At 42.9% G+C, this 16,008-nt stretch overlaps 1 protein-coding gene across 2 annotated transcripts in view; it reads left to right on the top strand.

Annotated features, from left to right (window-relative positions):
• The first annotated feature begins 210 nt into the window (after positions 1 to 210).
• Positions 211 to 16,008, top strand: part of LOC128423266 (cytochrome P450 1A1-like) — a 31,179-nt gene continuing 15,381 nt past the window's right edge. Inside the window, exon 1 of one of the 2 annotated variants that reach the window (XM_053408228.1) lies at positions 211 to 580. In XM_053408228.1, coding sequence (XP_053264203.1) covers positions 533 to 580 — 48 coding nt within the window. In that variant the 5' untranslated portion in view covers positions 211 to 532. Of the gene's footprint in view, positions 581 to 15,919; positions 15,969 to 16,008 lie in introns of those variants that run through there. The other variant, XM_053408229.1, reaches the window with a different exon arrangement.

Below are 16,008 nucleotides of genomic sequence, written 5' to 3'. Positions count from 1 at the left end.
AGTACTTTAATAATACCTGAATAAATTTAAGACTGTGTGGCACAGTATATTGTTGGCTGTTTCTGCTGTGCAAAGTGAATCTGTGGCTTTTCAGGAGAGATTTAGTTAGGATAGGGCTAAATGTGTTGCCAAGCAACCATCTCTGGTGCTAAGGCTTATAATCACCGGGGGGGGGCGGTGCTTTAAAAGTTTGCCTTCCCCAAACAAAAGGGAACTGGTGAGTCATTTTCAGATGCTGGTAAATAGGAATTTCCCAGAAAATTGTTCTCTCTGTTTCTGAACTCCCATTTAGGATGTTTGGCACATCCACATCATCTCCTAATGCTGGATTGAATCAGATTTGCAGTCAAGATCATGAATCCTGTCAGGCTAAAGGCATCCAGGGTGACGCTATGGGAAGCTACCCTCCTTCAAGGCAGCAAGATGAGTGGAGTGAAAGCGCTGACTTTCCAGTGGTTTTCCCAACCGAAGATCCAGAAAACAGTGATGATGACAGCCAGGACAAAGTCTTCATGTGCGCTTGTACTTGGAGATGTTCTATTTAACATTTAGAGCCTTGAGATCCAGCAATTTAAAGCAGGTAACAGAAGCACGAAGCTGGAGGTTGGATAAGACTTTTGTTAATATTCAGCAAAATGTGGCTGAAATGAAATTGCTAGCTAGGCTTGGATTGTGAGTGGCCATTTCACATTAAGATACATTCTCTAATCATGGAAATAATGCTGTTCTTGTTTTATTAAAAGAGGCTTTTGTGGAAGCTGAAATAGTACCTCAGCAAACAGATGTACTCCCTGCAGAGGGCCTTGCGTATTGCCTGAAAAAGACTTTTAACATTGAACATTTGCAAAACAATTGATTACTATTAATTGGTATTTATTTTATTTGGGGTCACTTTTCATTTAGGACTGTTCTTGAGACAGTTAGGCAATTGCTGTACTAAACTGGAATGCTGTGTTGAAGTCTAATAAGTCAGCAACTTTAAGCATGGAAAGGAATGCAGAACAGAAACCTTTTTCTTTTTCAGCCAGGGCATATTAATTGAATGCTTTGATATATTTGATTATTGAGTAGGTAGTGTGTAATACAGATGGGTGTTATTTTGCCAATAATCTATAATTTGCTTCAGCTGTCTTATACATTCATTAAGTGGAATTCGTATTATATAGTACGCTATTTATTTTTATTTTTCTGCCAGATAGCACTTCTGTCTCAATCACATTGATCTCAGTGGAACCTTTCTTCTTGAGCTTGAAGTTGATTGCATCATGTACTGATTTTGTATAAATGGATAAAAATCTGGCTCTGACCTCCAGAAACTGGAATATTATTAAAAGAGTTTCAGGTTATTTATGCTATATAGATGAAATTTGTATGCTTCTTTCTGAGCGTTGCTATTCAGCCTGTTATTTGTGCTGGACTTTCTTGGGCACAGTTGCATCAAAATAAGGGAAATGGATTGTGGGGGGACTATATATATAAATATAAGTGGGCTGGTATTCAACCCCATAAAAATCCAGTGTGTTTCCACAGACTGCAAAATCTGTATGTATAAGAATGAGATTGGTCACTTGACTCTTCCAGCACTGGCAGAATCCCATGAGATGCAATTAGGTTTAGGGCAGAGCAGTGAAAAACAGTCTGAAAATGTGGCAAGAAGTGATGTTTGTTCATAAAAGTTTTGCAGATTCAAAATGCTTCTTTGGTATTGTTTCAAAGCCGTTCTATTCTGGGTTTGCTTTCAAATGAGAAACTTGTAGTTGTCTCTCTTTAAAATGATAAAACAGATACAAATCTCTTTGACTTAATCAAGCTGCTCACCAGTTGCAGTTTTGTGTCCTGTGGAGTCGTCTTTCTTCTTAGGTGCAGGACTTAATGCTGAAGAACACTTGTCATTGGGCATACAGTGACACGCATGTGTGTGCACACCATCAAGATGCAAGAAAAAATTGATTCAGTTTGCATTTAAAGGCAAGAATGTGTCATTCACATTTTCCAAAACAACACGAACCAAAACACAGCCATCCTTCAAAATTCACACGCCTCTCATTTTTTTAAGGCAGTTTGCCACCCAAGTAATGACTAAAAAATGTGTATACTATGGTGAAGTGTGCATATATTAGTGAAAATTACATACATGATGAATTTATATGGAGATTTTAGGAAAATCGCAAACTGATGTGGAGAATGTTAGGCAAGCCCCAAACAGTTTGGGTTTAAGTGCACATAACTTAGCCTTTGATTTGGTACCCAAAAGCAGATAAATACAATTTAGGAACATGTTACATATCCCTCTCCCCTCAGACTAGAATAAAATGGCTTTTACACAAATGAAACTCCTCAACATTATCCTCAATCTTCCCAAGGGGTGGTTGATTTAAAAAGTTGTTATTCTCTCATAGTACTCAGAACTGCAAAATAATTTTATATCGCTACATGCTACTGATTTAGAATTGTAGAATCATAGAACTGTAGAGTTGGGAGGGACCATAGACATCATATAGATTTGTTTCTTTTAGGAAATGAAAATACATGATAACTAGTAACAACAAGGAAAAAATGCTGTAACAACTTAGCAACCCATAAAACTAATTCTCATCGTGACTAAAAGGAAAAAGTGTCCTTAAGGAAAAATCCTTCTGGTTAACTCAAAGTCATAACCATAATCATTTTCATTGACAGAGCAAGTAGGCCAATCTACTCAAAGTAAATGCCAGCGATTTTAATGTGTTTTGTTTACTCCTTGGTAAGTGAGTGTTTCCTAGGTGCCGTGTGTTAGAAGTTATCAATGATAGCAAAATGACTATCCAATGTATATGTGACTAGGAATGTAGACTTACAGCACAATTACGTATTTATGCCTTTTAGGAAAGAAGTCTCATTAACTTCCAGGAATGTATAGATCTGCAGCCTTAATCTGTGCTAACTGTCCATGTTAACCAATTCAGATTTGTGCACCAAATGCGTTCTTACATTTTAGTATTGCATGCTGTAGGAATGTGGAAAAGGGGGAAATAAATGATTACAAGTGTCATGGCAAGCAATCAGTGTCAGATTTACACACAATTTACATAAACTACAATTTAGGATTTCAGATTATGAGTTGCCTCCTCATACAAAAAAAAAAGTTTCAAGTTTTACATTATAATTGTAGAGTTGGAAGGGACCGCGAGGGTCATCTAGTCCACCCCCTGCAGTGCAGGAATCTTTTAACCAACATGCGGCTCGAACCCACAAGCCGGAGATTAAAAGTCTCATGTTTTTCCAACTGAGCACACTAGTTTTTAGGTGCACCCTTGACTGTGTATGCAAATATTTCTATTTCTCTTTTTATTGTCATTTCAGTAAGAATAATATACATTTTTGGTAATACTATAGGGCTTCTTAAACTTGGGATAGCTTAGGGCCACATCATGTCTTCACCCAGCTCTGAGAGCTGTTCCCTGTATCCTGAGCACTCCTCCGTATGCTGGGCTCTCCTTCCAAAATGTTGTATATGATGCTGGAGGCAAACATTTGAGGAACATCAAAAGATTCACCACCTTGGTGTGTTCACTGTGTGATGTGAACTTTCGGGTTGATCAAAACTCCTGTTTTGATGCCCCTGAAAGAATATGAAATGAAAAGCTGTTTGATTATATTTTGAGTTACTTCTCTCCCCCGCTCTGCATGATAACAGCTGTTATTGGAAGTGAACAAACTAGAAGACACAAAGCAAAGTAAGAATGTGATATTTACTCCTACAGATACCAACATTTTGTATTTACAAGGGAATGATTTGTTAACTACGAAAAATGGCTGCTAGGCTCATGTGAGGGAGATATCCGTGGGAAGCCAGAACCGTCCCTTGACACAAAAGCTCACAACACTCAAGAAACAAGCTGCTATTTAAATGCAAGATCAGCCTGTTTTTTTCTGCAGTGGAAACAGGTGTGACAGAAATAGCAAACATAGGGTTGCCATATGTCTGGGAAATCCCAGACATATCCTCTTTTGGGGGGCCTACATGCCCTTCCAGGGGAATTTTACAATTCTAAGCAAATGTCCAGGTTTTTGGGGGGGGGGGTTTAAAAAGTGTGTGTACGTGGGCAGCTCAGGCTCTGGTGCGGACGGCTCTTGGTGGTAGCAGCAGCCAGTTGGGGGCGGCAACTTTGTTTGTCCAGATCTCCCCCCCCCCCCCGAAAATAGGTAAAAAGGGTAAAGGACCCTGGACAGTTAAGTCCAGTCAAAGGTGACTCTGGGGTTGCGGCGCTCATCTCTGCTTTCAGGCTGAGGGAGCTGGCGTTTGTCCACAGACAGCTTTCCGAGTCATGCGGCCACCTTCTGGATATGGAGCCCTAATTAAACACCTATCACTTCTTTGGCTGTGGTCTAAATTTACCAGGTCATAAATTTGATTCATTACCTGTTATACATTGATGATAAAAATGCTTTTATAGTCCTTGGTTCATCCAAATAAGAGCTACATTTTGCGGATGCGGGTGGTGCTGTAGTCTAAACCACTGAGCCTCTTGGGCTTGCTGAACAGTAGGTCGGCGGTTCGAATCCGCACACCAGGGTGAATTCCCGTTGCTCGGTCCCTGCTCCTGCCAACCTAGCAGTTCAAAAGCACGCCAGTGCAAGTAGATAAACAGGTACCGCTGTGACAGGAAGGTAAACAGTGTTTCTGTGCGTTCTCGCTTCCATCATCGTGTTCAGTTGCACCAGAAGCGATGTAGTCCTGCTGGCCACATGACCCAGAAAGCTGTCTGTGGACAAGTGCTGCTCCCTCGGCCTGAAAGTGAGATGAGCGCTGCAACCCCATAGTTGCCTTTGACTGGACTTAACTGTCCAGGGGTCCTTTACATTTTACCTTTACCTTACATTTATATTAACAGTGAGAATGTGATTATATGCATTTTTTAAAAATTAAACCAGAGTCCCGGTCTAGCGATATACAACTGTTCCATTGCACATGTGAAGAGCTTCATTCATTCCAATATACCATGGCTGTCCATAAATGGGAAAGCTCTTTTTGGTGAACATGCTTCTAAAAATTACTGGACCACAGTCTAGATTTCAATGATCTTGTTATTTGGGTTTGGATAATCAGTAAAATATATTTAAGCGACTATGTACTGCATTTCCCCCCTTTATCTTTGGTACAAGGACAATATCTGCAGTTTATTTAACTTTTTGGAGATCATTCACTGCAGCATTTTCTTGAAGGAAACCTCATTGTATTTTGTAAATAATGAAAATCTATGTCTGAAACTCCTGAGAATTTTATTACATTTCTTCTGAGTAAACCAAATTATGTTTTTCAAATTAATCTCATTCCTCCGTGTTTTGACTCCCTTGCTTTAATATTGCTGTATTTATATTTTGAATTTTTTTTTACTATAACTTCCTTCTGTTTGCATCAGTCTTCTATTTAATTACATTTCTAAATGCAGAAGTGTTATAGAATGGTTTGCAGTTAAGAAGCATTTTCCCTTCTACCATAGATGCCGAAGTTACTTAATCTGATAAATCTCCTAAATTTTTCTCACTTTTGTTACAAATTGGGGGTCTTTCTTCCTTCTTGTTGACCATTGGATGGCATGTCTTTGATACTGCGAACCAGAAGCGGATTGTGGGGTGAAACTGGTATGCTTGCTTTCTGGCAAGTGCGTTGCTGTTGCTTAGAAGGAGGTCAGCATGGCTCAAACTGGCTCTACTAGTGACTTTTCACCATCCTGACCTCCTCACCATCTTTCCCTTTCTGTCTCACAGTAAACAATAGCCATCCACTTGCTGGGAAGGCAAATGAGAAGCTCTGACCCACCTTCAGCCGAACACAATTTATCAATCAATCAATCAATCAATCAATCACCTTTATTGGCATACAGAAGATACAAAAGTATATAAAACAGAACATAAAATTGGCATCTGTTCCTAAAAGGAGTTACTTTAAGATAAAGCTAATACAGACATAATAATGTTAAAAAATGCCTCTCAAGTCTCATGGCGACATAGTTTCATGGCATCTCTAATAAATTTTGCTTCATTCTCCGACTGTTGAGTAGAAAGGAAACCCTGCAGAGGTCAGGACAATTTAACCTTTTTACAGCATGGAGTTTAAATGTTTATCATGGATTTTTGTGTAAAATGGGCAGCTAAATAGAACATGTGCAATGGTTTTGACCTGTTTTATGCATTTCTAAGTATGAATTTTTTTGAGAATCTTCCTTGCAGAATTGCTGATGGCAAGATGTTAGGATTTATCTAGATGGCAGGACTTTACAAGCAGTTCTGCAAGGTAAAATATAATTTACTGAGTTCAATGATGTGCCAAAGAGAGTGATCTGCTTTGCGTGCAGAGAATCCCAGCTTCAATCCTCAATATCTCCAGGTAGAGTTGGGAATGTTCATCAGAAACCCTGGAGAGGGGTTGTCAGCCAGTGTAGGTAATAGTGACCTGAATGGGCTGTTGTTTGATTCAGTATAAGGCTGTCCTCAACTATTTACTCATTCAATTTTCTTTTTCAGAAATTTGATCTGATTTGTGTGTGTGTCTTTCAGAGATTATGAGGAGTGGTAGATGGGGCTGAGTGCATCCTTTTGAGGTGCAAGAGGGGTTTTTGTGAATATCCATTATTATATACTACAAACCATCTCATTAGTGATCTGCAATTTTCAGCCTCCCTAGCTTCAACCAAAACTCATGACGCATTTCCAGATCAGTAAGTGTGGGCAACCAGAGAGGCTGCAGAGTGCTGGACAAATGTTAACTGGAAAGAAAAACACCTTTTGCCCTTGACCACTTTGCAATGACAGGCAAGACAGACAGGTGGAAGGTATCAAGGAATGCCCTGTGCAGTTCCTTATCTTGGATAACCAAGGTAATGTGTGCAGGTAGCACATATTAGCAATATTGGTCAAATGTGATATATCACCTTAACTTGGAACAAATATATAATGCCAGTGCTTTTTCGGGGGGGTACAGAGGTACGCATACCCCTAAACATTTTGTGAATCTAAGTTTGGCCTCATTGAGGGACAGTATTTCAATATGAGTAGGAAAATGAGAGTACCTCTAAACATTTTTTTTTTAGAAAAAAAGCACTGTATAATGCCATATTACATTGGACATTGGTGTGTTTGTGTGTGTGTGTTTGTGTGTGTAATTGATGAACGCTTAACTGGAATATGTTTTTCTATAATGGCTACAGATTTTCTAGTTGAAGCTTCAAATGCAGGGCCGTCTTTACCTGGGGGTGCAAGGGGTGCGGGGCACCTGGTCGCCGAATTCAGGGGGGCGCCAAATGCATACCTACTGTATACTGTTCCCTCTCGATTGGCAGCAGTGAAAAGCAATGGAGCAAAAGTCCCCACCCCCGCCATCGTTCTGTTACTCCGTAGCCTCAATATTCCCGACGAGTCAGGAAACAAAAGCAGGGTTTTTTCCGCTGCGTCGTTGTTACAGGTTTTAAACCTTGCATTTTTTCCCTTTCCTTTTCCTTTCCTCATTGCTAATCTGACCATAGTTTAATCTCATTTCCTCTGAAGTGTCATGACGGACACCATTTATTTGCAGGTGGCCTTGTGTTGTGTGATTTGTATACTGTATTAAAAAGTGGGGGATTGAAGTGCTGAGAAACCTGAGGAAAAGAGCTGCCGAAAGGAGGACCACTCACGCTGGGCAACCAGGCCACCAACGCCGCCTCGATCCCTGGGCCTGGGTGAGCGAGAGGTGGGTCCTCCTTCTCCGCCCCCCAAAGGGGCTGCTACCAGGACCCGGCGGCGCTTGGGCACAGGAGAAGGGCCAGCCAAGCCGTTTCTGTGAGGTGGTGCTGAGGCAAAAGCGGGCACTGGGGCTGCCTCCTCCCTGGCCTGTTCCTGCCGCGTGAGGATGGAGGTGGCGAGGCCCATCCGCCTGAGGCCGCCATGGCTGCGCCTGCCAAGCCCAACTGTGGGATGGGACTTCAGCACCCAGCAGGAACCTGTGGCAAAAAAGGACACAGCGCCTGCAGCTGCCTCGCCCTCCGCCCTCCCTCCTGTCTCTGCCATGGCTTCCCCCTCCCCCAAAAAGCTCAATAAAAGTTCATTTGGGGGCAGCTAAACTACATTTGGGGGCGCTGGGTGAATCTTTGCACCCCGGTGCCACATATGCTAAAGACAGCCCTGTTCAAATGCATCTCTTTTTAGAATATATGTAATTCCCACTCTTTGGACTTGGGAGTCAGAGCTTTCCTCTCATCTTCCCTCTCCTCTCTGCCTGCTTCCTATCAGAATGCTGGGAGAATATGATGAGAACGTCATTTAATTGTTGCGTCCAAATTCTACGCCTGATTTCAAAGTAGCATATTTCCTGATATGATTTTTGTAACACAGCTATAATTGTCCTAAATCCAAAGGAATTATATTTTTCTATACTTTGTAGAATATAAATCACATTTCTATATTTTTGCAGGGAAGTATTTATAGAAAGGAACCAAGCTAAATGCTTTAAAATATTTCAATTGCACAGATTGACACTTTTAATTTATATTTTACTTCATGAAATTACAAATATACAATTCTAATAATAATAATAATTTTTTAAAAACCATGGCTTGAATCCCAAGATGCATTCTAAGTGTAGAGGGATACCTTTGGATCCAAACCTACATATTTCTATAAGTTTTAAAAAGTAGGAAGGTGGTGTTTTTTTCCAAAAAGATTTATTGTTTTCCTCCCACTGTTAAACATATACTTAAAATTTAAAAAATTAAACAAATGCCATGACTAACAATCCAAAATGAAGATTTCTTACTATTCATCCCAGGCTACTTAAAGCTGTCACTCAATCTTTAAATAAAATAAAATAAAAAATCTGGATTGGCAAATGGGATGAGCAGACTTGTGTATCAGTGCCTGTGGGCTCTGCTGTGCCCCTGATCTAGTGGTACGAGGTCTGCGATTTCCAAACCATCCCAGACTTGGGAGGGAGAAACGCCAGGGAAATGTGGCAGGATGGGTAAGTAATAATCATCATCATAATTTTATTATTTGTACTCCGCCCATCTCACTAGGTTGCCCCAGCCACTCTGGGCGACTTCCAACATATATAAAAACATAATAAAACATTGAACATTAAAAAGTTCCCTATACAAAGCTGCCTTCAGATGCCTTCTAAAAGCTGTATAGTTCTTTATCTCCTTGTCATCTGATGGGAGGGAGACATCACTGAGAAGGCCCTCTGCCTGGTTCCCTGGTTCACTTCTCACAGTGAGAGAAGCTCCAGAAGGTCCTTAGAGCTGGACCAGAACGATGGGGGTGGAGACGCTATTTCAGGTAGAAGTCCCACTAGAGTCAATGGTGGTGGTGCAGTACTTGTGCCAGCTCCTGTCTTGGTGTATATTTCTGTTGTTTGCAGGCATGTTTGCACAACAAGAGGGGGTTAGGAACCAGCATAGGTGTGTTTCTCCCCTGTGCACCACACCAGACTCTGCCTACGAATCCAACCCATTTTTAGGGGGAGCATGACCAGCAGAGAGGCTTAGCTGGTTGAACCATCCTGCAGTGCTCACAGACATTTTCTTGGGTATGTTGCTGGTGGCTCTTCACTTCTGCTGATGCCAAGAGCCTCTCACCTCATTCTAATGATGACCTGGTGTAATATAGGACTGCACCTATACTCCAGGAAAATAGTTCTAAGGGGGTTGGAACCATATGTTGCTTTTTCATTATCATGCATATAATGGAGAAGGTACTGCATATGCCTCCCTTGTATACCACATTGATTCCTGTGCTGTGCAGTAGAGGACCTCCCATAGACAACATCCTTTCAGGAGGTTTGTTCTGTATAATATAGGAATCGGGCCTTTAGCGTTATGGCAGCAACCTTTTGGTATACTCTCCCATGACATATTAGGTACCGTTTTTGTTGTCTTTTTGACAAATGCAGAAGATCATCCTCCTTCAACAAGCCTCTTAAAGGAAGATCTTTATCCCATTTTGATTCTGTAGTGGAACTATTTTGAACTGTTTTTATATATTGAATTGTTTTTTAATTTTTGTATTATTTTATATATGGAACTGTTTTTAATTTGTCTTGTTTCATGGTGGCAACTGCTTAATTTGTTTTATAATCTCATATATATATATATATATATATATATATATATATATATATATGGTGTAACCTACCCTGGTAAAGGGCAGAAATCTCATAAATAAAAGACACCCCCCCTTATTTATTTGTTTCATAAACTTTATACACCGTTTGATTGTAAAAAAAACTACAAAAAGATAAAACAAGAAAATCTAGAAAAAAAATCCCAAACATATCTTGAGGATATAGAAGTTAAAATACTAAAGCATATTAAAATTACCTCAACTTTCTAAGCATCTGGGTAGATATTCTTCAGTCTGAGAAATACCTTGGAAATACCCTGTCTATGCAAATTTAGAAACAAACACTTGCATTTTTTGTTTTTGAAAAATCATTAACTCCTAAGTACTTCTGCATTACTCAAGTCTTTTGACAGATTAGTCTTTGAAAGGAGAAAATAAATAAGAAACTTCAGATACAGCAGCACACTTGGAAGACAACAGAAACTGAGGTCCCTGAAACAGAAACCTTTTAATAAGGAGTGGTGTAGAGTTCAGAGTTATCCATTTCAAAAAAAAATATTTGAGCATTCACTCTGTTTAAACTTTTGTTGTACCAACTTGGGCTTTTTTCTGAATTATTCGAAGATGTTAATTGGGGGAGTAGAGATTGTGCCTTAAGTGCCTTTAAAAAACAATCTACCATCCCAATGTGAATGCAGTGCTGCTCCCCACAATGCAAAACTTTTGTCTGATCTTCTAGAATTACAGTGACTATTTCTTTGATTTCTTCATTGAATTACTACCAGCTAAAAAAAATTAAGAAAATAGGCTCACTCAGTCTTTCCCAACCTGGTACCCTGTAGTTGTTGTTAGACTGGAACTCCCATTAGCCCCCACTAGCATGGTTGGTCATCAAGGATGCTGGAGCTCCCAGTACTGTGAGCACCAGGCTGTTGTGCTTCGACTTCTCTTAGGCCTCCTTTCTGCACTGGCAGGAGATGCTTGCTCTGTTCTGCAGTCCCTCCTCATCTTGGTTTTGCTTCTCATGTTCACAAAAGAGAGGAACATTGAATGCTTCATTATGGAGCATTCCTTAGTGGGTGGTGCTGGCCTTTGGTGCATAGTGGTGTGTAATGGTGCTCTTCTGATAGTGGTACCTCTGTCTCCTCAATGGGCTGCTGGCTAGTTTGGTACCCACACACAGTCACTCCAAGTCACTTAGGTCTATTTTGTAGAATACAAAAGTGGCTTGTGGTGAGAGGGTGGGGAGGAGGGGCTCTAGTCTGAGTTAGTATACAGTCATACCTCATGTTGTGTCCGCTTCAGGTTACGTGTTTTCGTGTTGCGTCCCGTGGCAACCCGGAAGTACCAGAACAGGTTACTTTCGGGTTTCGCTGTGGCGCTTCAGCTTGCATCAGTTCCGTGTTATGGACAGGCCTCCGGAACGGATCCTGTCCGTAACACAAGGTTCTACTGTATACTGATCCTGGAGACACTGCGAGGGGTTGACATCTTTATTGCAAGCAGGTTTTGGTGGTGGTGGCTGATGATCAGTAGTTCTTGACAGTGGTGGCCTTCACAGCATTGGCACCTGTCCCTATAATGTGATTCCCTGAGTGGGAAAAGGAGTGTATCAGAGAAAGGCATCATCCTGCATTCTATTTCCAAGCATTTGTTGTGGTCGAAGATCTCCGGTGGGCTAGGGGCAGAGGTGAAAGCTGTTTCCTGCTCCTGCTGGATCTCTCAGTGGCTTTTGATACCGTTGACCATGATTTCCTTCTGGACAGTCTAGAGGAGTTGGGAGCTGAGGCACTGTTATGCTGTTTATGTTTCTACCACCCAGTTGCTGTGCTGGGATGCGGGTGGCACTGTGGTCTAAACCACTGAGCCTCTTGGGCTTGCTGATCGGAAGGCTGGCAGTTCGATTCCCTGTGATGGGGTGAGCTCCCGTTGCTCGGTCCCTGCTCCTGCCAACCCAGCAGTTCGAAAGCATGTCAAAGTGCAAGTAGATAAATAGGTACCCATCCGGCGGGAAGATAAACGGTGTTTCCATGCGCTGCTCTGGTTTCACCAGAAGCAGCTTAGTCACGCTGGCCACATGACCTGGAAGCTGTCTGCAGACAAATGCCGGCTCCCTTGGCCAGTAAAGCGAGATTTGCACCGTAAACCTAGAGTTGTTCGTGACTGGACTTAATGGTCAGGGGTCCCTTTACCTTTAAGTTGTTCTAATGAGTTACATCATAGTAATTTTGAGAATCACTGTCTCCTGATCATTTTACATTGCTGCGGTAACATTTATCCCTTTATATATCTTAGCTGCGTGGAGTGGTCTGTGATCCCTTGACATTTTCTTCTACTCACAGTGCAGCAGCTGCAAAGCAAGACTGACTGTCTTGCAGTGGGATGTAAAATGGTCAGGAGACAGTGATTCTCAAAAGGTAAAGGTAAAGAGACCCCTCCTATGGACATTCTACAGTGTGCCCCCCCAAAAAACAATATGCATAACTAAATTACATGTCTGAGAAGGCTTGTTGAAATAAAGGTGTTTTCAGCAGGCACCTAAAACAGGAGATGCCTGCCTCATGCTAACAGGCATGGAGTTGCCAAGGTGGCTCTGTGAACAAGGAATGCTCCCTTGCCCAGGCACAAAGGCGATAAAGCTTCCCTGGCTTTGCTCTCATTACATCAGATCACCACAGTCACTGCCGAGACACAATCTTTTCTTCATGTAGTGCAATGACTACAGGAGGGAAGATTGGTTTGAGATGGGGGTATTTGGGCCTCCCCACTGTGGCAGAGGCCCCTCTGGTCCTGTCCATGGTGGCAGAGGGCCTTGTCAGGCCTCACAGCCTCCTTCCGACACACATGACATCACACGTGTGTGTCACACGTGTGACATCATGCACATTTGATGAGCCCTCCTAATTCTGTGTGGAACTTGGCGCCTCTGCTCAGCACCAATCAATTGGCCCTCAAGGAGTGGGAGAGGTAAGGATCCGTCTCACCAGCTCCAGTTCCCCAGCCCTGCTCCATAAATGGTATGCACATTTATCCCCTGGATATGGATACAGACTGTGAGGCAGGAAAAGGGGTTTGGCAAAATTAGAGGCTGGAAAGAGGAAAATGAGGAAAATGAGGGGAAACTGTGTCTCCCTCAAAACAGGCCATACTGTTAACTTTCAGAAGATGCAAAGAAGGACTGATTTAAAACTAGTTTCTTTTTTTAAAAAAGAAAACACGTGGAGCAAGTGCATCTGAGCAAATGAGGTAAAATGGCTATTCTAAGCAAGGATGTGTTGCAGTGGAAAAGTATCAATTGCACCTCCTGGTGGCAACCCAAAAAGTTTTCTTTAAGAGAAGTCAGGATCTTTTCTGCACAGGGAGGGTGTGTTTGTGCATATATATGTTGAAAATAAGCTTTCAAAAACACTATTGAAATCTCAAACTTGGCAAGGTGTATTTTCTTTTAAAATATTTTATTTAAACAAGAACATACAGTTCAATAACACAGAAGAACAAAAAGAAAAAAGAAAAAGCGGAGAGTTCAAGTAGGAAAGGGTGGGCGTAATCTGGATTCTCTTCTGCAGGCCGACCTGGGGGGGGGGCTGAGAGGGGAGGACCAGAATTGCACAGGGTTCCCGATCGTGTGGACATGGAGCACATGAAGGTTAAGAGCGGAGGGCTCGGGGAAGGCACGTGCACACCCACAACCTCTACTCACATTGACCCACCCCCATTATTTCAGTGTCCCAAGAGGGATATTTTAACAATATGTTGACACCCTGTAGAGTGTCCATAGGAGGGCAACCTAGAAAAGGAGTCCTTTGAGGAATGGTTGAAAGAGTTGGGAATGTTGCCTCACAGGGCAGGCCTAGAAGCAGTGGGTGCCTCCTGCGCAGAGCGGGGGGGGGGGGGACTTGGTGGCCTTTAAGATGCCCCTCTGTGAATGAATACATTGATTTCCCCACTTCCAGCTGTCTTCAGCTCCTGCTTTATCTTATTGTTCCAAACCATGTAAAGCAACTGGTAAAGCACATTGTGCCCAGGTCACATCAGTCAAGAAATTAAGATAGAATCATAGAGTCATAGAATCATAGAGTTGGAAGAGACCACAAGGGCCATCGAGCCCAACCCCCTGCCAAGCAGGAAACACCATCAGAGCACTCCTGACATATGGTTGTCAAGCCTCTGCTTAAAGACCTCCAAAGAAGGAGACTCCACCACACTCCTTGGCAGCAAATTCCACTGTCGAACAGCTCTTACTGTATATGACAGCTATAAAATAATAATAAAAGATTAATGTTCAACTTTTGTGCCTACTGCACCTGGGATATTGCCATTCGATATTTTAAAATGCTAAATATGCGTTACTATCATACCAACTCTAACCTGCATAATTAGGAGATAAGTGTCCTTATCTGATCTCTATGGGTAAAGTTCGTTTCCAAGTTCTCCAGCTCCCATGCTGTGGCATGTTTGCTGGATATGCGCCAAGGCAAATCTCTTTCCTGAAAAGTATTTGGTGGGTTATATAACCTGCGGAGAGAAGAATACGCAGAATCAAGACAGTATACCAGTGGCAACCTTTGTAACTCAGGCAATGTGTTATGTAATTGCCAGTCCCTTACTATTTGAAGAGTAAATATCAGGAGGCACCATGGATGTTCCAAGCAGACGTTAGTGCAGTCATAGGAATGAAAAACACACTCATATAACCAAAGTTTATAGGCAAAGTCTCATCTGCAAAGGAAAAAGAGGCAGCAGGAAAGGGGATTTTTCAAAAAGCCAAAAAAGTGGAGCCTAGCTGAAATCAGTGGGCCTAGACCATGCGGAGGCAAACTAAGGCCTGGGGGCTGGATCTGGCCCAGTCGCCTTCTCAATCCGGCCCATGGACAGTCCGGGAATCAGCGTGTTTTTCCATGAGTAGAATGTGTCCTTTTATTTAAAATGCATCTCTGGGTTATTTGTGGGGCATAGGAATTCATTCATCCCCTCCCTAAATATAGTCTGGCCCCCCACAAGGTCTGAGGGACGGTGGACCAGCCCCCTGCTGAAAAACTTTGCTGACCTTTGGCCTAGACATACAGCACAATAAGAAGTCCTACTGAACTGAGTGCGTTGAGTCAGGATTGCTGCCTAAATCTAGATCTAACCCAACATGCTCAAAATTATGTGACTACATAAAGACTACCATGAGGTTACCAAATGTCCCTGTTTCCCAGGGACAGTCCCCGGAGTTACAGCTTTCTCAGCATTCACATGTATGTAGTGAACAAGAAGTGTCCCCAGAGTCACTGAATTTTTTTGGGTAACCTGAGACTACCACCAGCCTGGTAAATATTTCTTGTAGGTAAAGGATGGAGAACTTCTGGCTCTCCCGTTTCTCTGGACCCCAGGTCCCCTCAGCTCAGCCAGTGTGGCCAGTGGGGGGAGTTGCAGCCCAGCCATGTCTGGAGGGGAAGGTGAATTTAGAAACTTGGATGGCAGGACTTTGAGGCACTGTGCTTTCTTTTTTCTTTTTTCAAAAACAGATTGAATTCTGTCCACGTTGAATGGGTCTTTCTACGTTTCCAGCAGCTCTTCTTTTGATATGGAAGTCGCCTTGAGTCCCGTCAGAGGGAAAGGCGGGGTAGGAATATATGATGCGGACGAGGATGGTCAGGCCATGCGAGAGGTTCCCGCGGGCACACAGCGCCCTCTCGTGGTCCGCGGGCAGGAGCCGCACGCGGCAGCGCCCCCCCCCCCCCCCGTTTCAAACGCGGCGGGGCCGGAGGCTGGCGGGCTGCGCTGGCGCCCTCTGCTGGAAGCAGCTGGAAGCGCCCTCGCTGGGCTTGCTGGGCGCGCGCGGAGGCGGCTCCGCAGAGCGGGAGAAAAGGAGGCGCGCGAAGCACTTCTGCTGCGCCCACGGGCAGGTGAGCCGCGGCAAAGGGGGTCTGGCTTGGAAGGGGGGCA

This window comes from Podarcis raffonei, chromosome 11 (genome assembly GCF_027172205.1).
Source record: "Podarcis raffonei isolate rPodRaf1 chromosome 11, rPodRaf1.pri, whole genome shotgun sequence".
Classification (NCBI taxonomy): domain Eukaryota; kingdom Metazoa; phylum Chordata; class Lepidosauria; order Squamata; family Lacertidae; genus Podarcis; species Podarcis raffonei.
Note: the sequence above shows the minus strand (reverse complement) of the source record. Positions and strands in the feature narration are given on the sequence as shown.